Source organism: Excalfactoria chinensis, chromosome 3 (assembly GCF_039878825.1).
Source record: "Excalfactoria chinensis isolate bCotChi1 chromosome 3, bCotChi1.hap2, whole genome shotgun sequence".
Lineage (NCBI taxonomy): Eukaryota > Metazoa > Chordata > Aves > Galliformes > Phasianidae > Excalfactoria > Excalfactoria chinensis.
The window spans coordinates 77392234-77413170 of record NC_092827.1 but is presented as its reverse complement, the minus strand read 5'-3'; the positions used below and the strand labels follow the sequence as shown (position 1 = coordinate 77413170).

At 33.8% G+C, this 20937-nt stretch overlaps 1 protein-coding gene across 2 annotated transcripts in view; it reads right to left on the bottom strand.

Annotated features, from left to right (window-relative positions):
* Positions 1–20937, bottom strand: part of DNAH8 (dynein axonemal heavy chain 8) — a 103371-nt gene that overhangs the window by 47423 nt on the left and 35011 nt on the right. For both annotated transcript variants that reach the window (XM_072331529.1, XM_072331530.1), the window contains exons 31-48: positions 20285–20525; positions 19087–19286; positions 18588–18741; positions 18323–18486; positions 17257–17359; positions 16517–16621; positions 16086–16247; positions 13965–14189; positions 13142–13314; positions 11412–11590; positions 9990–10177; positions 7909–7995; positions 7679–7786; positions 6764–6898; positions 5992–6153; positions 4019–4265; positions 2763–3004; positions 2543–2683 (exon numbers count right to left, since the gene is read on the bottom strand). In XM_072331529.1, the coding sequence (XP_072187630.1) occupies positions 2543–2683; positions 2763–3004; positions 4019–4265; positions 5992–6153; positions 6764–6898; positions 7679–7786; positions 7909–7995; positions 9990–10177; positions 11412–11590; positions 13142–13314; positions 13965–14189; positions 16086–16247; positions 16517–16621; positions 17257–17359; positions 18323–18486; positions 18588–18741; positions 19087–19286; positions 20285–20525 (3016 nt within the window). The remainder of the gene's footprint in view (positions 1–2542; positions 2684–2762; positions 3005–4018; positions 4266–5991; positions 6154–6763; positions 6899–7678; positions 7787–7908; positions 7996–9989; positions 10178–11411; positions 11591–13141; positions 13315–13964; positions 14190–16085; positions 16248–16516; positions 16622–17256; positions 17360–18322; positions 18487–18587; positions 18742–19086; positions 19287–20284; positions 20526–20937) is intronic.

The window sequence follows — 20937 nt, the reverse complement described above, 5'->3', positions numbered from 1 at the left end:
AGTGGTACTTCCTGTACTCTCTTCAGCGTAGGGCTTTCTAAACCAAATAGCCTTTCCCTGTGTTTAGTGATCATCTATAGATTTTTAAACCATGACAATTTCAGGACTGGTTCTGAACGTACATCAACTTTTACTATCCATAACACCCTTCAGCAAGATGTTCTATAGGTCTGCTACATGCAGCACGGTACAGCTTGTTTTTTTCCCGTGTGAACCTCTCCATGAATTTCATTTGCCATTTCATTACCTATTTATTCAGTCTCATAAAGTCTGACTATAGTTCTTCATGGTTAGCGGCTTCGTCCTCAACACCCTCAACAATTCAGTGTCATCAGGAAACTTCTTCAGCCACAACTTTTCCTAGTTGTTTATTAATATTTTGAGTGGCACCAACCCCAGTGCTGTTACCTCAGGATCAGTGGTATCCTCTCCCGTTTGTAAGAATTACTTCCATACTTCAATTACTTGTTTCCTATCTTGTAATCACTTATTTACCTAGAAAAGTATCACTTGATTTCTGCTACTATTGATTCGGCTGCATGTAAATCTCTGATGAAGAACTCCATTGGGCACTTTTATTTCTTCACGAAGGCCACATCTAATAGGAAACTGACTTTTCAAATATACTTACAAGGTGGGATAGTCCTAAATAAAACTACTGACTCTTCTCAGATAAATTTTACTTGTCTATCTAATGAGGTTGTCCAGAGGAAGGCAAACAGACAAAACACAAACATGAAAATAAAAATGGCAGATGAAAAGTTAATCTAGAAACAGTGATAGAATAAATACAGTTAGAAGGTCAGTGGAAAGTATAAGGAAGGCAGTCAATGGTGATGCTACTTTTACAAAAATAAAAAATATTATGAAGCTATCATGGGTGGGGGGAAAACCAACAACAAATAACAAACAGACTTAACTGTGAATCTTCACAAGCAACAGATAATTGAGTACATGAATATATGTGAGTAAAATTGAATACAAAGAACTCTTAAGAATACATCTGCTATCTGCAGCTAGTTTGGTACACAAATTTGAGTTGCACCTGGACCAAATGCCAGTTGCACATCCACATCCTGAAATTCACAAAGAGACATGAGATAGAACCACCAGACAGGAGGCTAATCTGGAACAGTGCTTCTGCACATAGACCATTTACAGAAAAGGTGTGACCATGACGTCCTGTAAAGAAGAGGTAGTGCAGAAAAAAAAGGTATCCAGAAATAAGTGAAAGAGGGAGGTAAAGATCATGGTAGAAAGAAAGATCTTGGAAATGGAGGAGTGATCAGAATGATGCATACAGACAAACGCTGGACGATGCAAATGAGCATTAGCCTGACTCTGGTAACTGCAAATGGTTGCACAGCAAAGAATCAACAAGGCATATTGCCTGAACTTCCCATATCAAAAGTAAAATCCCTGTCTGGATAAGAAAGTGAACTAGAGTGGGGAAGCAAGTGAGTAACTGAATATATAAAGTGATTAAGTAGAATAAATGGTCTGATCTCATTGGATCATAGCTAAACACTAGCATGAAGATACACTAAGGGTTTTACTGTTACATATGTGACAGGAACACACTACAGATTTTCATTAAAGGAAGAAATATTCAATGCAGATTTAATCAGGGAAATCTTTTACTGGTAAAATAATATGAGTAGAATGCTGACTTGCTCACATTTTCTGAAGAAAACCTAATCAAAAGCAGCACAGAAACGTAGTTAATCTTTGTACCACCTGTTGTGGCTATTGATCTGCATGCAGCAAAATACTTTCAACTATTGCAAATCTGAAGTTAAAATCCCTAGTGAACAGGAAAGAGCTATCTGGTGCTAACTGGCTAGTTTAGTATTAATTGTGGTGTTAGCAAAAATATTATCTTGTCTATTCACTTATTCTGAATTTATGACACTGTCAATATAGAACAGATTAAATGGACAAATACAGAGTCCAGAGACTCAGAATCAGCACCTGACAACAGATTCATAAGCAAAACAGCTGGAGGCATGCAGTATAGGATTGGCAATCATAGTAGATCTGTGAAGTGAATATTTTTTTATTACTAAAAAATCACTGATTGGCTCCCACTTTAAGAAAAAATGTGACTGGCAGGAAAAGGAAAGCAAAAATAACTATGTTGACCTTGGAAGAACTGATTGACAAATCACATCTGGAGATAAAAACAGAATTATTCTCTGCTGAAAGTATCAGGAGGTTTGGTTTGACCTTTACTGCAATTTGTTTGGTGTTTACGGAACTGGAATGAAGCCACTCACTAGCTTATTAACCATATGCTTCTGAAAACCAAATACCTTCAAATTCTATTCATCTGAAGACCAGTTTAAATGTGAAGCAATTAGGAGAAGTTCATTCCACACAACTCTAACTGCTTCTCCTGTATTCCCTAAGGAACTAATATGAAGGCTGTGGTTTTCCTCATCACAAAACAATCTTTTCAAATGAAATTTTATTACTATCACGTTGTTCAATTTTGCAGACTTATAATGTGAATTCATGCAAAATTACACAGTATGTGCTTTACCTGCATAACGTAGTTACACTCCAGAAGCTCCATTTTTGGATTAAGGTTTAGTTTCATGTATGTATATGCTGGTTCAAAGATTCTGTCATACAAACTTTGCAAAATTTCAGCTTCTTGAGCAGAACGTTTTTTCAGCCATGCCTGAAAAACATCCCCAATGTTATTCAGTGCAAACATATAACCAAGTAAAATTAGGAGTAGCTAGCAATGATAATCTTACTTGTAATATTGGTCTCCAGCTAAGGGCAGAAGAGCTGATGTAGACCATACCCATGCGAGAAACTGTTGCTGGAGAAGCATTCTCAATGTTGTGGACTTCAAATAACAGCTTACAAGTAGGAGACATGGGAATACGATCTCCATTTGCTAGAGTGAGAGTCTTGTTATCATCCAAAACTGAATTTAGATTCTCAATCCAGATTGCATCTACAGGACCATCTAAAACCAGAAACACATTTTCACCTGGAAAAAAACAAAACAAAACAAAACAAACAAACACACAAAAAACATAAAAAAACAAAAACAATGAAGAGTTCATATCCCCATACTCAAAGAACAAGCTTATTGTAAATTCTACCGTCTTCACAGATATTCATTACTGTATGAATTGCACAGCTAGTAAAGGAATCATCTCAGAAAGAAACAAATGAAGGCATGATTATATCTTTATAGCACACATCTGTGAAGAGATTACCCAACTATGTGCATACAAACAGATTGCCATTCTGTCATTCTCCCTCCTCAACAGGAAAAGAGAAATTAAAAAGAAATTGATCATGCCTTAAGGCAAAGACAGAAAGATTTTTTACTAAATACTGTCATGCAAAACAGAGTTGACTTGAAAATTTAAAGGACATTAAAGGATATTTATTTAAAGGATTAAAGGATATAGAAAGGATGTTAAGATTCTTAAATTTTTACAGAGGAGAGCAACCAACCAGGTAAAAGGCCTGGAGGTCACGTCCTGTGAGGAGAGGTTGAAGTGGCTTTGTCTAATTTGGATCAAAGGTAGCAGAGAGGAGACTTCATTGCTTTTTGCAACTTCCTGAGGGGAAGTGGAGAGAGAAGGACTGGTCTCTTTTCCCTGGTAATCAATGATAGGACAGGTAGGAATGTCACAAAACTTCACTGGGGGGGTTCAGACAGACCGGTGGGATTGGGAAAAATCTCTTTATTGTGAATCACTTCAGACTGAGGAAGGGAGCCTTGGCATCTTGGTTCTCTCCCTTCTTGGCCTCTGTTCCAAACAATTTTATTATTATATCCAAACAATTTTATTATTATAGTTTTTATTGTTTAATGTTAACATCAAAACAATAAGTTTTTAAAGTCTTCCTCTTTCTTGTAAAGAGATCTGCAATATCATCTACCATTGTTTTCAAGAGGGAACTTCACCATATTTTCAAACTTGGGATTCTTTTCAAGACATCATTCAAGACGCATTTTCACAATGACCCAAAGATAGTGTTTACATACCCTTTTTAGTTTTCAGTGTTTTTCTCCACAGTGTAGAAAAAATTCCATCTGTCCAATCATTAGTTGCAGCATCTAGTTTTCCAAACATCTGAGGAGCTGTAATAGCTTTGGGATTCATTCGCATTTCTTTATGAGGTTGTCCACATTCCGTCAGTGCTCTCATTAATATAGTTATGACCATTGTTTTTCCAGATCCACTGGGTCCAAGTGTCATCAGCCCATGACGTACTAGAGAAGTTTCATACAACTATTAAAAAGCAAAATGTTTTGAGAAATATGCTTTTGGAAGATTTTTGCTTACACTTACGTATGTTTAATAGTCACAGATTATAAATACATTAGACATTCAAGATAAGGAATTCAGAAATCAGTTTATATTTGCTTATTTGTAGTGTTTTGAGGAACTGTACATACTTTCGTATCCTTATCTATTAAGCACCAAACAAGTTTACTATAAAATGGCTTTACAGAACTAAATCTAGCCTAGTCTTACTCAAAAGGAAAAAAATGAGTAGTAGCAAAACATTTAACACAAGGATGTATAATCATGAAAGTGCTAAAGTATCTTAAGTACATGAAGTAAACAGATATAACACTTCCTATGGGATTTGAAGACCACACAGCTGATTAACAAATCTAACACCTCAAGGACTTCCTTGACATATTTATGTACAAATTGCTATAGCCCAAAGTTATAGTTTAACTATTAAATCACAAGCTGACTAAACATCATGTCTTACAAATGTTCCAGTGACAAAATAAGTAATTTCTTGGAATACCTTAAGTCTTTTGCTTTTCAGTCAGAGTGTAATTTAGGTCTAAAGAACATGCAATATAAAGCAAGCAAAACATACTACACTACTACACTCAAAGCAACCTGGCAGTGTATAGGGTCTATCTTTCAATTCCTCAAATGCCAAGAACAAAATATTATGTCAAAATTATACATTTTTTTTCTTGTTTGCAGGCAAGATTGTTTGCCAACAACTATATAACATCTCCTATTTAGATACTAATTTTTTCTTGCTCATTTTTACTAATCGTGCTACATTCAGCTAACAGGGATACACATCGCACATAGGTGTGATCTTTCCACAATATTCACGTGGCTCATGTACTTCAGAAAAAGCTAGCTTTGAACACTACAGACACAAATTGACCATAGTCAGGCTGGTTCACATCCTTTGATTTCTAGAAAACCTCCAAGTCTCTTCATAGCTTTAACTATTCAACCATGTATGTCCTTGAAAGTCTCAGTTTATTCATATTTGCACCTTTGGTTCTTTGCTTTTATAGCACTTACAGTTTGTTCACTTGCATAATTAACCTTGTCATAGGTTTACATAAGGTTACAACAGCATACACAAACACTGTCTGAGGCATCTACAAATCCTTACATCCTTACCCAATATATATGATCTGGATGATCATTCAAACAGAATATATGTTGTTAACACTTATGTGAGAAAATATTAATTTACTACAATATCTGTTCAAATATACAAATACATACCTCTCATATTCTTCTTTGCCCTGGGATATCTCTTTTAGCTCTTACCCTCCATGCTGTAGAAGTTGTGACCTGGCTATCTTTGTTAAACTTTATTTACTGCCTTGGCCTTCAGAATGCATTCTTACGCCCTACTGCCCCTACTCCAGCCTACGAAACTCATGTTTAGAGAGCTACGTACATACTTTTCTTCTTCAGATAACTCAGATGCACTAAAATATACGGCAAAGGCTGAGTTAGCAGCATTCTATAAGGTCTGGGTTTTTTTATGCTTTTTCTGGATATAAATAAATAATAGATTAGTCTTGCTAGTGTGGTTTACATGCAGTCTTTGTTTTATTCTTATACTAGCAGCACAGGTCTTTGAATGAGACAGCAATTTAACCACTAACATACTGCTCTGACTTGCATTTGCTAAAAAGATATTAGATTTATTTTATTTTATTTTATTTTATTTTTTTACCTGAACAAGCTTAAGATTCCATGGTGGATGATTAGTCAATCCTGCCTCTTCAACCTGATTAGCTACTGCAGCCTGAAGTTCATTATATGTGTTACTGTCCAACTGCAACCCCGGAAACAGATCATTGATAAGACTGAGAAACAAAGGTTCGTCTTCATCTATCTGAAAAAGTCATTTGGCGTTAGAGCCCAGTTATCCACAGTTCTTAAACACAAATTAATATCTACTCTAAAATATTAGACAATAATAATATAGTTTTTAAATACAGATGCTTGTGTTCATAAGCACAGTCAGCCCACAGGATATCTCACTAAGCTGACAGCATTTTCTTAATGTTATCTGTATGTCATGTAAAAAATAAATTTGAAATTTATTTTATTTCTCAGTACACACTAAATCTATACTTACGAAGTGTATGATCTTTCAATTCTAATGCTTAAAAAGCAACTATAAAACCTTTTAAAAATGTGTGAAAGATAGATTTCTCTTCCCTGCTGGATATCATGCCCTATGGATTTGGTACATATACTGGATTTATGGCACATAAATTTAATTCATATTCAAATTATTCCATTTATTGATGGTAATCAGTCAATACCCATCAGTATGTAAAATATCATACCCCAGACAAACCACTTTTTACCCAGTTGAATCTTTACACTCTAGAAACTGCTTTCAAGTTTAGCGAATGCTCACCACTGCTTCATTATAACACAGCGATGATGAGCTGTCCTGCCTATTTTGGTTCTAAAATCTTAAATTAGATTCTTACCAGCTTTGAAAGATTCATATCTCTTAGTCCCCTCATAACAATGCTTAATTCAGTGTCATTTGGTCTGGCCCTTTTTTGAGTTCCAAGAGTCCTAAGTACTGAAAGGATATTCCTCAGACCAAAGTCATAATGAACCTAGTTGAATGTGAAAATAAAGTTTATGCATCAGTAACAAGTTCTTTACCTTTATTTCATTAGAATAGCAAATCTTACTTCTCTGTTCTAAAGTATAGTCACCTTGCCCTGACAAGTTAACTTAATTTGGAATTGTTGTGGATCTTTAGAAATGTTTCTATTAAAATAAACAACAGATAAGAAGTCTTTTTTCAGGAAAGAGGGTATAAGCCTTCTAGTTTGGATTTCATGGTCTTCACCATTTATGAACTGATATAGCAACTGTGTTGTAGCTCTCTACATCAGTGTTCTATAAAAACAATATTTGCATTCTACCCTGGATGTTCCTAACTAAGGCAGCTTAAACCCAAGGCTTCAGATGAAAGCAGTGCTGTGAAATATAAATCAGTGCTATAACTTAAACTCGAGACATTCCTCCTGCAGTTTTGAAGATACAGATGCTTTCTCTTGACTTCACTATGCACTACACAAAAATGAGACACAAGGTTAATTTTCCCTGCCTGCCACATTTAGGCAGAGAACTTCATACATGGGAAAATACGAGTCATATTTTTTTAGCAGTTAGATGAATGTGTGTATGTAACTACACATACATAAGCTTACATGGTTCAAAAATGTTACTTAAAATAATGCTTGAATTATATTTCAACTACTTCAATATTTTGTTAAAAGCATAAAAGTGATTGCTCAGAAACAACCTGCATAAATCAAAATCAAAATGCAAAAAGGATTGCACTGTGTAAAAACTAAGACAAAGGGGAAAAGAATGCATAACATTACCTGCTTAGTCAGCTGCTCCTCACAAAGTTTATAAAGAACGAAGAACTTCTGAGACAAAACCACATTATCAATAAATCCATAACTTGCAAGCTTAACTCTTATAATGATCTGAAACACAATGTTTTCCTTTTAGAAATAAGGGGCTTGTTTTTCTTTAAATATACAAGCAAATTAAAATATTAAAATAGCAAAGGACAATTCTTTTCTTTCAGTTCAGTCATTGGTTGTACCTGTCTGTCTGGAACCATCATTGACACAGTTCTAAACAGAATTTTGAGATTTTCTGGTAGCTCTTGACGTCCAGCATATCCAGGGTTCTGTACAAGAAAACAAATTGCATTATTATTTGCATCAGACAAATAGCATTCTTTTTATTAATTTTAAGCAAATTTATGCATAAATACTTAGATTGGTTGGGTTACATCCTTTCTCCACTAATGATTAAAATATTAAGAAACTTCAACCAAACTATGAATTTAATAATTACATAAAATTGCATTATAACTAAAATTTCTTTATTGTAATAAGTCAGTAATCATAATTTAAAATTTTGTGGAATAAAATCTACTTGGTTCATTGCTTCTCATGTATTCCTGCACTCTTCTCATGTATTCTCTACACTGAGATTTCAGCAAGACAAGTACAATAAAAAGATAGTTCATTATTTTCTCTAGGGAAACATCTCTAAGAAATCTCTATGTATAGATTCCTAGTAACTAAAGAATATATAGTTGATACTACCTTAACTGATACTGATCAAATGTTAGGCATTTGGGGAAGAGAATTTCCTTAGTACCGTTTAAAGAAGTAGGTCTTCTGACATGTTAAAGATTCAGTGACTAGTAAGAGCCAACAAAATAATAACCAGTCTGTGGTAAAGAAACACGAAGATGTTTTCTTATTTCTCATATTTAAAAGTTTCTCTTTAAAGTATAGATTCTCAATGAACATTTAATATTTTCTGAGTGGATCCCATTTGCTGAAGAAATCTAAAAAATCTGAGAAATTATAATACTTTCAGTGATAGCACTGAATTAAATAAGGGTTTAAAAATACAAAAAGAATATTTTGTAACTACAGTAAAATTAACAGTGAAAAAAATTAAAACATAAAAACTTTATGACAAATTGTATGGAATACTGAGTTTGATTGAGGATTTCCTGTTACTTGCTGCAAACACGTTGAACAACTGACATCAAACAGGTCACATTCAAAAGGTTAAAAGTGATCAAACAATATTTATAAGCACCTCAGTTATTAATCTACACTTGAATGTGTAGATGTGTACTTTAATTTCCCGTAAGGTCATCCCGGATTGCCATCTGCCTTGGCATCGGGAAACATAGACTATAAAATTCCCCACCCACGAGATTACAGGAATCAGTCCTGAAATGCTTCAGGAATCATGCAGTGACAAGACTATATAGCATATTCTGAAAATTCTTATTCTAAATCCAGGAGTTTTTGCTTCTATCTTTGGGTAGAATGGGTTGGTCGTCCATCTAAAACTATATATATATATACACATATATAGTATATATACATGTGTGTGTGTGTATGTATATATATACACACACACACACACATATATAGACCCCCTTGCCTTTCCCCCCCCCCCGCCCCCCTTTATATTATTAATTTATATTTATTTGCACAGATTATCCATTCAGTTGTGGGAGTTATCTTGCATATACTGCAAGAATTTTTCACAGGCTACCATTATACAAAATTCTCCCATAAATATCAAGGCATTTTTTCATAATGCCTTTGCTAAATCTGGTGTTGGAGCACACAGCAGAGCAGATCTCTTTGCCACAGAAGGCCAAAACTGGACAACCAGTATTGTATCTAAACCAGTAAGCACATCCTGTATTAGCAATGAAAGAACCTGATAAAGTTTTCTCCCTAATAACATTAAAGCATTTCAGGTTAAGGTAGTTAAGTATACGTAAAACTAACTAACTAACTAGCTAACTAAAAGTAACACTGCAAAAACAGTACAAACAGTAACACTGTTTTGACCCTCTCAAGAAGCACAAAGAATTTTGAAAGCTTGGCCAGACTTGTAGGTAGATGCCATGAGTTGCAGTACAGTAATGGGAGGGGTGTGATGCATTGAACCTCAGGAATAATCTTAAAGTAAAAACTAAGGCATGCAATTCTTGAAGCATTATTTATGTGTTCTGCTAGTTCAGTCCATATCTTAGCAACAGCTCCAACTAATTAATCAGGCAAGTTGCTTTCACCTTTTCATGTCATAAATGTCACATGGCATAATTTGTTACTTCTAGGGAATTATTGCTCTATTTACCATTGTTAGAAAAATTCCAAACTCTGGGTTTAAATCTACACAGTCTCCATCAGAAAAAATGAACTGCTTTTTTTTTTCTTTCCTTGCTGTTAAGATAATATAAACTTGTTGTGCTGCTACTGACAAGACAGGCAACTCAATCCGGTTGAATTCATCAAAACATCCCCAAGATCCAGACTGTGCGAGACCTAAGAAAAAAAGGGATAGAAAAATGTGCAATCTGTTTTTCCTCCAGGTTTACTTGAGATACTTGAACTGTAGATCTGTATTTTTCTCCAAATAACTGAATAAAATTGGCTGGGGCCAAGGTCTAACTTCCTCCAAACCACCTGCGTATTTTCATATCAGTATTCAGTTTCCTACAAAATGCTTACTAGCGAATCAAAGTCAGAAACATCTTTTGTTATCTTGGGGCATTCAGCAGACTCTGGTACTGTTCTTACCATGAATGGAACATTCAATATGGCAATTTGATTATTTTGCAAGAAGCAATGGTTCAGAGTGATCTACAACTTCAAAAAAATAGCCCTAAGATGTTGCAGAAAAAGTCCTGCTTTTAAACTTTTCTTTGTGTTTTCACTTTCAAACAAAATGCTTTTAAAAACACGCAGCTTCAGACAATTTTCTACTATAATTATTTCTTTGATAAACCAAACAATAAAGATCTAAATAATTTCACCCTTTGCTTCTCTGTACAGACAATACTACGACATCGAAAATCAACTGTTGGAAACTATATGAAGTCCAACAAACCATTTATCTGGGAGATAATAACTCCATGCTTGGTGCTGACTGACTAGAAAGCAGTTCTGCAGAAAATGACCTGGTGTCATCCTTAACAAATGAACATGAATCAGAAATAGGTCCTTGCCGCAGAGGTATCCCACTGCTTATTATCCAAAAGTTTCAAGGAAATCATTGTTCACCTTTACCTTGCACTTTTGAGATAGCAGTTATAGTAGCATACGTAGTCTGAGGCTTTCCAGGAAAGGAAAGACAATGGGTTACTGGCACAAGTCCATCAGATGGACTTGTGGACCATCCATACACATGACATGATTCAAAAGAGGGGCTGACAGAATGCAGTTTCCTCAGCCCGAAGTGAAAGCTAATTGAAAAGACTACTGCTGTCCACTGGAGTTGGAGCCAGGCTTTTCTCAGAGATCAACAGTGGAGGAAAAGCCATTGGACACAAGTTGCAATATGGTTAAGTTCAAGACAATACAGTTACCAAAAAACATACCATGAGGTTGGTCAAACACTTGAACAGTGGCCCTGAAGTGTTCTAGCCATCCCTGGAGTTAATTAAACCCAATAGGAATAAGGGCAACCTGCTCTAATTGCATCTGCTCTGAGTATGAGGGGGAGGCTATGCAACCTGTGGACGTTCATTCTACCCTGTTCAATTCTATGAAATCTTACCTTTGAAAATCCTACCCAAACCTCTGAAGTCCATTTGATCAGAACAGTTGAAGACTACTACATATTTTCCCAGAGCCTTTCCCATGTCTTTTGTTGTTTCTGTTTTACCAGTTCCAGCAGGTCCAGCTGGAGCTCCTCCCATGTTCATTCCCAAAGCCTGAGCTAAAGTTATATAGCACCTATAAATGTTAAATCATATCAGTTTATTAAACTATGATGAATATATGTTTTATATAAATGCAAAAATGAGTTATGTGATATATTCTTGTGTTAAAGTATCAATTCTTCATAAGCAATTCCATTGATTTCACTTGAATACAGAAATTTCAGAGTGGCAAAGTAATCAAATGCAGAATTTAAGCATTACTAATAAAACAACAAAAAATCATGTGATCTTTCTCTAATACATTAAAAACTGTTAATATTAAATAAACAAGCACATCAGTGAACAACACAAAGGAATTTAATTGTCATTAATTCCTTTTGAAACTTCAGTGAGACAATTCTGATGTTAAATGATACCATCTTATCATTTTCAGCAATAGCTCAATCTTTATATTACCACATTATGTTACTTTCATCTACATCTTGAAGTCTGAAAGAATAAGGAGGATAAATGGCCCTCACCATGATTATGGATTAAAACTTTGAATCACCAACTTTCTTTTTTCAGTCCTGAAGAGTCTTGACTGCCTTATTAGTTATATGTGATACTTATGATTTTCACATACAGTTAAATGGCAGAGTAATACTCGAATTAAAATGACCATGTTTCTATACAACTGAGGAGGTATCTTCCCTGTCAAATCATCTCTAAGTAACTAACATTGCTAGACAGTATTTATTCAGAGATTTTAGTCTATAGATTTTAATAACTACCTAATTCCTATGGCTTAGATTGAATAGTTGTGGTGCTTTATATCAAATTTGCACTACAGGGTCACTGATGTCTATTATCTGACTGTCAACTAATAAGAAATATAAATAACTTCCATGAGTTTACTGGGATAAAGACAAATTTTGGAGTAGAAATTAAGTTTTTCATGCCAAAAATATTTGATTGCTGAGTGAAACACAATATACCATAGAAATGAACTGAACTTTCCATATTGCCACAATAGCAGTCCTACCTATTCTGGAGAAATAAAGATGTTCTAGAAAGCTGTACAGACCCATATGCCACATAAATAGCAAAATTAATAATGGCATCACGGAAGTTATTGCAACATATTGAGTGAAATTTTTGGCAAGTGAAGTATCTTTTGGCAGTCTAGTTTCCAATTTGGCCTAAAGTGACAGCTCAAGAAAGGGACAAACTGAGGAAGAGGCCATGGAACTTCAAAGGAAAACAAAACAAAACAAAACAAAACAACATCAATAATCCACTTTTGAAGCAAAGTTAATGGTTGTTTCCCAGTACTAATAATTGGTTGTCTTAGACTTTCAAGGACATTGGGGTAGTAAAAGGTAAATATCATGGTATGATAAAACTGTTATAAGAATGACTAAGTGTACAAAATTGTCATAATGTGCTTCACTCCTTATTCTTCTTCTTCCTTTTTTTTTTTTTTTTTTTTTTTTAGGATACAATTAAGCAAATGTATGAGAAGAGTTTCAATAGTGACCTGGAACACACAAAGCTTAATTCAGAATATTTCTCTTTAAAGGTACTATGTTAAATAAACTCAATATATATGAAAATACTGATTACATATAATCGTATTTCTAACCTGTCTGTAAGAGGTGTTATAACCAGACGTTCAGTGCAACCCAGAAATTCATTTTGGTAAATAAAATCAACATCTGTAATGGAGACAATAACTTGATCAAGATCCTCCTTGAAATAAAATCTAGACTGCTTTAGCCACTCAAAATCAGTTGGTGATTTGATGTGCATTTTTACCTTGAAAGAAAGTAAAAAAATATGTCATAACACTCATTTTATCGTATTTGATAAGTTCAATAAAATCCTAATTCTCTAATAATTAAAATAATTAGTGATTTCTTAAGTTCCTAAGACATAAAGTAAATGTAAACTCCACGTAATACTTACAGATCTATTTTAAGCTGACTAACTAATGATCTGATCATTTCAACTGATTGTAATCAACTCCATGTTAATCAAACAAAGCTTAAATTGCTTTGGTTGTGCATCTAAGCCTCCAAGTGAAATTCGCAATCCACATTCCGTGAATTTACCAAACACACAGTAATAAAGGACATGGTGCAGGAAGGATTTAATGGAGACACAGAAGGTAAAATCTGGGTTATCTAATATGTTCAAGTCATCAGCAGTTAAAATATTGAGGAATAGTCAGCATTTCTCACAGAATAAATGAACATACAGAACATAGCAGACTCTAAGAAGTTCAAGCAAATTACTGACTTTAGGATTCCTTTTTTTTTTTCATTTGTTTTTCTTCTGCATATACCCTTTAGAAACCATAAAGAAAATCCCAGTAGCCTGCTCTCTGAAGGAGCAGGAGAGACAAAGAATAAATTAGGTGTTATGGAAGACAGACCAATTGTCAGAAATCAAAACCTGCATTTTACCAGATCATCAAAAATGTCACGCTGGTGTACGTGAATAGTAATGAGTGTTTCAAACTTCTCCCTGTCGAACTTGGAAAGATCATGTGTGGTCTGGCTAATCAACATATTCAAAATTTCCAGAAATCTCCCATTGGTTGCTTGCATGATTTTTCTGTCATCTTTAGCATTCTTTAGCGCTTCTTCAGAATCACGTGTCCACAACATTTGAATTCCCAGTAATCCAACCTACAAATTTAATATGTGAATGAATACAAAATAATGACTTGTTCAATACTAACCACTTCCTAAATTCCCTGGGCATAATGTGAAAATAAATTACAGCATCAGGTGTGCCAATCTATCACTAGCTCCCATTATGATAATACCTCACCATAATGCTCTGCTTGAGTTGATTGGTTCTATCAGAGGATTTCAAACTCCTGAGAAAACATATTTTTTTTAAGTTACAAAAAATTATCATACACTGAGATATGCATGAATTAAGCACAACCCTCAGTTTGACCTAAATCCAGTCTAAGTACACTCCAGCATCAGAAACAAACAGATCTTAAACTATGGGGAGACATTCTGCTGAAAATTTTTCTCTGATAGCTCACAGCAAATTCATTTTTTAAAAAATATGTTCATATTCTACTGAACAAGGGATGCATTACTATATTGATAACCGGCTGTCTTCATTAGTGCACTCTGAACTAGAAAGTATTTTTGATTCCAAATAAATCTGGGATGTTGAGTGTAAACTGCAGTCTCAGATTTTTATTACCACATATCCATGTAAATGACATATGATTTCCATGAATCCAATTGACATCCATGACAAAACATGATAGAAGAAAATTCTATCAGTACCTTTCCTTCCCACATTGTTACATTTACAAAGCACTTAGACGTAATTCTTTGACATCCAACTTCTACATTTGTCTCCAATATCTGTAACATATTCAAGGCTACAGAGACTATGAAGCAGGAAATATCTCCCCATCTTAGAATAATCCAGCTATCAGAAATCTAATTTATTTTAGAATGACAGCTGAGTTAGAGGGGAAAAAAACTCCTGTGGATACAACTTTTTTCAAGCTGTCTAACAGAAGCATCTGAGACAGTAAAAAGGTAATTTAACCAATATATGAAACACTTTTAAGTATTTTGCCTTTTTTATTTTTTTTTTTCTGTGTCCTATAACAAAGCATTTATTTCTCTGTATTTTACGTTTCTTGATTAAATACCATTTTCTTCTCGCTCTTCCCAGCCTGTCCACTACTTTTAAGACAATTAATTTGTGCAGTCTCAACAATCCTAAAATTTGGATTGGGAAACAAGATGTTTCCAGGTGCTAATAAAGCCACACAAAATGTCTGACATGTAGGCAAAACTGACAGTACATTTTGTTTTTCTTAAAGTAATAGACATCTTAAATTCTGCTAAGATAAAACAATTGTCATAAACACAGCTTTAAGATAATTCTGTTCAAAATCTAAATGTCCTGACCAACTTTTAAAATTAGGAGTATACTGGCTGGTCTTAATATTTTCATAGATTCCATAAAATGGTTCTGCCTACTTCTGTAATGATTAACAAATGACTGGGTCAGAACACAGAAAGAAAGTATGAGAAACAATTAATTAATTCTTAATGAAGTTCATGATCAATCACTAAGATGGAAAAGTATCTATGCAAACTAGAATCTTTCAATCTAGGCTTCTACTAGGTGTGTATTATAATGACAAATACGTGAATTATGAAGTAAGTCCCATAAATCATCACAAGATAACCATAATAATAGCCCTCACAATCATGAATTATGAGAGAGAAATCAAGCTTCACAATAAATTTTGTTTGCGTATCAGAAAGGTTCAATAGCCATCATAGAAGATGTAAGCTCTACTTCATATTTTCTATGAGAATAAAAAATTATTTTAATGTGGATTACAAGAAAAATGTTATGCTAGACATTGTGTACCAAAATTGAAGTCTGCCTGCTACTGGGAAGATTCATATCCTTGTTTTCTCTTCGGAAAATTCCTCATATAGACAGTCCATTAGTTTATATGTTGTTTATTTTCTAGGCCCCCGAAAACACAGTCTAGATGACACAAACAAACCCATGCTCTGTATTCTCACCTGTGCTGGAAAGTGGTAGAGAAAATTCAGCAAATCATATCCTGTGTCACTAATTTGGTAATATGCTGCCCTAATTATAGCATGCAATGAAATCTGCTGAACATGTAATAAATTTTGCAACCAAAGCTCTACTGGTCCTTTTGCAATCACTGGAGTGTCCAACTGAGAAATTAATAAAAGGGAGAAAATAGGATGTAGTTAACAAACTTCTGTTCAACACTGTTGGACAATACAGAGTTACTAAAGTTCTTTGTACAACAACTATAAATTTAAATACTATAAATACTGCAAAAAACAACAACAATTTTATTATTGAAACATTTATTTGTAACTAACAATAATTCAACTTAATTTATATTGATATGTTGGGCAATAGAATTATTGATGTATTATGAGATTGCTGTGGGAGAAATAAAAAATCAGCGAGTTACCGATATTCTTTCTCCTTCTCTTGATATGACTGCCAGTATGCGATCATAATCCTTTTCATGAAATTCTACTTCATTTATATTGTCAGCTATTGAGAGCAGGTGTGGCTGCAAGGATAATTCAAAAGTCATTCAAATTTTATTTAGTAGCATTAACATTAAATAACATTACCATAGGAAAAAAAAACAAAAAAAACCACAAAATTTAAGGTAAGGCAATCTTGGAAAGATTTGTCTGAGCTTATGGATGAACTTCAGGCCATCCAAAGATAATAACTACAGAAGTATTTGTGTCGGATTTCATCTCAATCTGTTAATTTTTGTATTACGGTTTTACAGTTTCCACAGGTGATCGAGCAGACCAAATATCAGTTATTACATTAGATCTATTATCTTATCTCAGTTCTCAGCTACAATCCAGAGCAACCAGACTGATTTAGTGCTATGCTAAGCACAAAGTCACATAGGGTTCCTTTTATTAAAGGAACCTCCAGCAAATCATAAAAGGGCAAGCAAAAGCAAATCATATTCTAGTGTTCTGGATTCTGAATATGAATGTTTTTCTTTACAGATATCTGGTTCCTATTTTGTTAGAGACTAAAGAGCAAGAAGCAAACAAACATAACAAAAAAATAATCTCCAGATTTTTCAAGAAAATGTTCACATTCTAATCTGTTAACTACTTTTCCATATTTTAATTTCCTTTTAGTTCTAAAGAGAAAAAAAACACACTAGGGCTGTACCTGAATTGTATGTGAATCACTTGCTTGTCCAAGAATTTCAAGAAGGACAGGATCAGAAACAAAAAAGAATCTGGGAAACAGTAGCCTCTTCTTCTCTAAGTATCTTTAACATTGAACAAGACTTCCATTAGAATCTTTCACCTCTTATTTTCCCCTCCTTAAGACTGAAAGTAAAACTGAAACATAACTATTCCATTTTCTGTAGGTTTAATTCAAAAAAGAAGACTTGGGTTCACGTCAAAATAAATCTCACTTCAGAACATTTTTAAAAAGGTTTTTAATAGGAAATGCTTTTAAAAACAGTAACAAACCAGAATATTTTTTACAATAACAGAAAATGATGTGTTTGTATACACTCCAAGAATGTTTCCTCACTGGCTTGCTCACCAGCAATGGTACTTTCTTAATACACTCTTACAGATCATAACCCCATGATGCAAATACTCTTTACTCAACTCCTGGCCTGATATCTGCTGATGGGTCTCACCTGTCTCAAAAGGGGAAATGGATCCTAGCCCAAAAGCTGGCAGAGCTTTTTGAGGAGGCTTTAAACTAAATTTGAAGGGGATAAAACCAGGCCTTCTAGAGATGAGCCTAAGGGAACAGTGATGGGATTGGGGATGAGGCAAGAGTCTCAGCTAAAGCACATCTACACCAATGCACACAGAATGGGTAACAAACAGAAGGAGCAGAATTTACTGTTTGATTTTATGTAAACAAAACTCCTAAAACTGCACCTAATCCTTAACTTTCAAGTATTATCAATATAAATTCTCATTCAAGAGAGATCATCTTTAGCAGTTATCTGTGCAGTTTTGAAGAAACCTAATTACAAAAAGTTTGGAAGGCTTCTCTTGCTGGATACTGAAACATGCAGATTAGAAGTAAGCAGGAACTGTGTAGCTATAATGTAGAAAAAGTAGACCTAGTCTTCAGATTTGTCTTAGAAAATCCTTAAATATTTAGTTCAGAACTAAAATTTAACTTTATATGTAAACTATTTTCAAAATAGAAACACATTAAATATATACACTTATGTATATATATAAAATCAAGCAATTCATACCCTGTAAGTGACTTCTGACATACTTCCAGTTGTTCATGTAAGTGAGGCAGAAGTTGCTCCATAGTCTCATCTCCAACACAGCAGGAAATTACATTTGGGATTTCATGAGCTCGTTGCATTATTCTCACCCATGACTTATCAATATTCTGAAAACGCTTTGCTTCCTATATACAATTAAAAAAATAAATGCTTCCATAGCATCCTCTGTTGGAAATTAGTACACAGATAGCTATTAATATGTAATAGGCAAACACTGTAAGTTTACCTGTGGTAACTGTTTTGCAATATCTCCTCCTACGAAAACTGCTTCAAGATAAACCCAGAGGTTCTGTACAACCAACCATTCTTCAATTATGTCTGTAGAGCCACTTAGTTTAGCAATCCAACTCTGAATATCTTTTTTAAATGCTGCATTGTATCTGAAATAAATGACGAAAAACAGAGAAATAAAGACAGCTATTACAAAATAAGAAGCTAAATTATGATGGCTAAGAAACATTTTTCATATTTTTTTCACTTAGAGAGCAAGAAGAATCTCCTGAAGAGCTCCTAACCACTTTATTACACTGAAATATATTGAGATATTAAGTTGCTACTAATATATGAATGTCTGCCAGTAACAGAAGTTTGTAAATCAGAAATTTTAGCTTTTATTCTTTTTTTTATGTTAATTAACAATTAACATTCAATTCAAACTTACTATTGATTTATTCTAATAATATTACAGTTACAGATAACACCAGGCAAAATCATTTTAAAAGTACCTATTGCTCAGTAAAGAACCAAGAATCATTAAACTGTCCTCCATTAAAGCTATGATTTCTGCTGATTCAGTTCCCTTTAGCAGTAGCTCTCCTCTCCCTTTGAATGGTGAAAAGCTCAGAAATTGGTTTCCCCAACTCTCAGATATTTGAGATAGTTTGGCTTCTATATCCTTTTCCTTTGTAGCAGAAATGCATACATCCTGAAAAGAAAAAGCCGTTTTTTAGAATCTTTGTTCTCCATAAATGAAACTGTTCCTAATGTTAATCTTCCAATAATGGTTTATTTAAAAATCAGTGTATGAAATTTTGTAACATAATATGGTTATATCACAAATGTAGAAATCACTATACTAATTTTACTGAAATCTCTCTGAAATGAAGTATATGCATAAGTAAAAAATACTCCATTGGAAATGCATCAGCATCCCATTTCTGTGGCTTTGTATCTTGTTATTTCTGCATCACAAGATTTCTGAATCATCTTTTCTATATGGTTTTGGGTAATGACGTAGATATACTTGTTACCAACTCTTAATCCTGTCACATTTCAATTTATAGAATCAACAGCATTTCAGATGGAAAGAATCTCTGGAGATCATTAAATCCAATAACCCATTCAAAACAGAATTTGAATATAAAATTAAGCAGATAAACCTGTAATGCTTCCATTAAGAAAAAAAATCAAATTAAGTATGTATACAATATCATTTTCATTTGTATTTAACCTATAACACTCACAAACTGCACTGAGTTCTTTTTCAGGCTGCATGAGGAAAACTTTTAAAGTTGTATAGTTCAGAAGACTCTATAAAGGTCTAGAAAAGTATTCAAGATAAATGAAGAATCATGGAGTTTTTCTCTGTAAAACCTCTGATTCGTTTACAAATCTTTAAAGCAATCAGACAATAAAAATTTAGGTGAATTTCATTGTTTGAAGTTAATATTCTATTAAACAAAAGGCTAAGAAATCAGGACTGGGAAGAAGAGATTATCTACAAACATGTGTCCAAAGATTCCAGTCAACATTTCTGTTTTTCTTTACAGAGATAAGATTTCTAAACATGGTATTCATTAATTTAAACCAGTGTGGTCTGCTTGACAGACAATGTAAAAAATATTTTTATGTTCACCTAACTTTTAATTTTTAATGTTCTTTGTTAATATCATCAAATGAAGGGCAAAAAAGGTATTTACCTACCTCAATATCATCTTTATTTTGAAGAATTGGGGCTTCCATGATGTTTCGAAGGCAAAATGTATCAGATTCTACATCAAACTGATGTCCTGTTATTTCAGCTATACGGTTCCAGTGCCTTGTCTTCATTGCTTTGTCAGTCATCATTTCCAACAAAGGACAAGACTCACTAAAATCATCAATTTTTTTCTTGAGATCTAAAAATGCTTGCCAGGTTTGAAGTCCTTTAGGTAGTCTACGGCACCTGTAATTGAGTTAAATTGATGCAGTAGCAAATGGTCTTTTACAGATTCAGGAAATCTTAAAAACATTCTAAAAACAAATAGGAGATACAAAGGAGCTGCTATCAAAGTCAACATTTTCTATGTGAAATTGTGTCAAATTAACTTCTGTTAATAATGATAATATTTGACATTTTTTACCAAACAAACAGAAATATTGCACTTTGCATTAAGACATACGTCCATTAGCTGCTTTACCTTACAAATGTTTATTAATAAAAAATCTAATTAGTTAACTCCATATATGTACTATTGATTTCTGCAAGATTTACATTCTCTTCTCATATTGGTTAGAGGTTCTGAAAATATTAGCTAAGAAAATGAAAACTAAATACTTCTAATGGGGGCAGGGCATGGAAAGAGATTGAAAGGAAT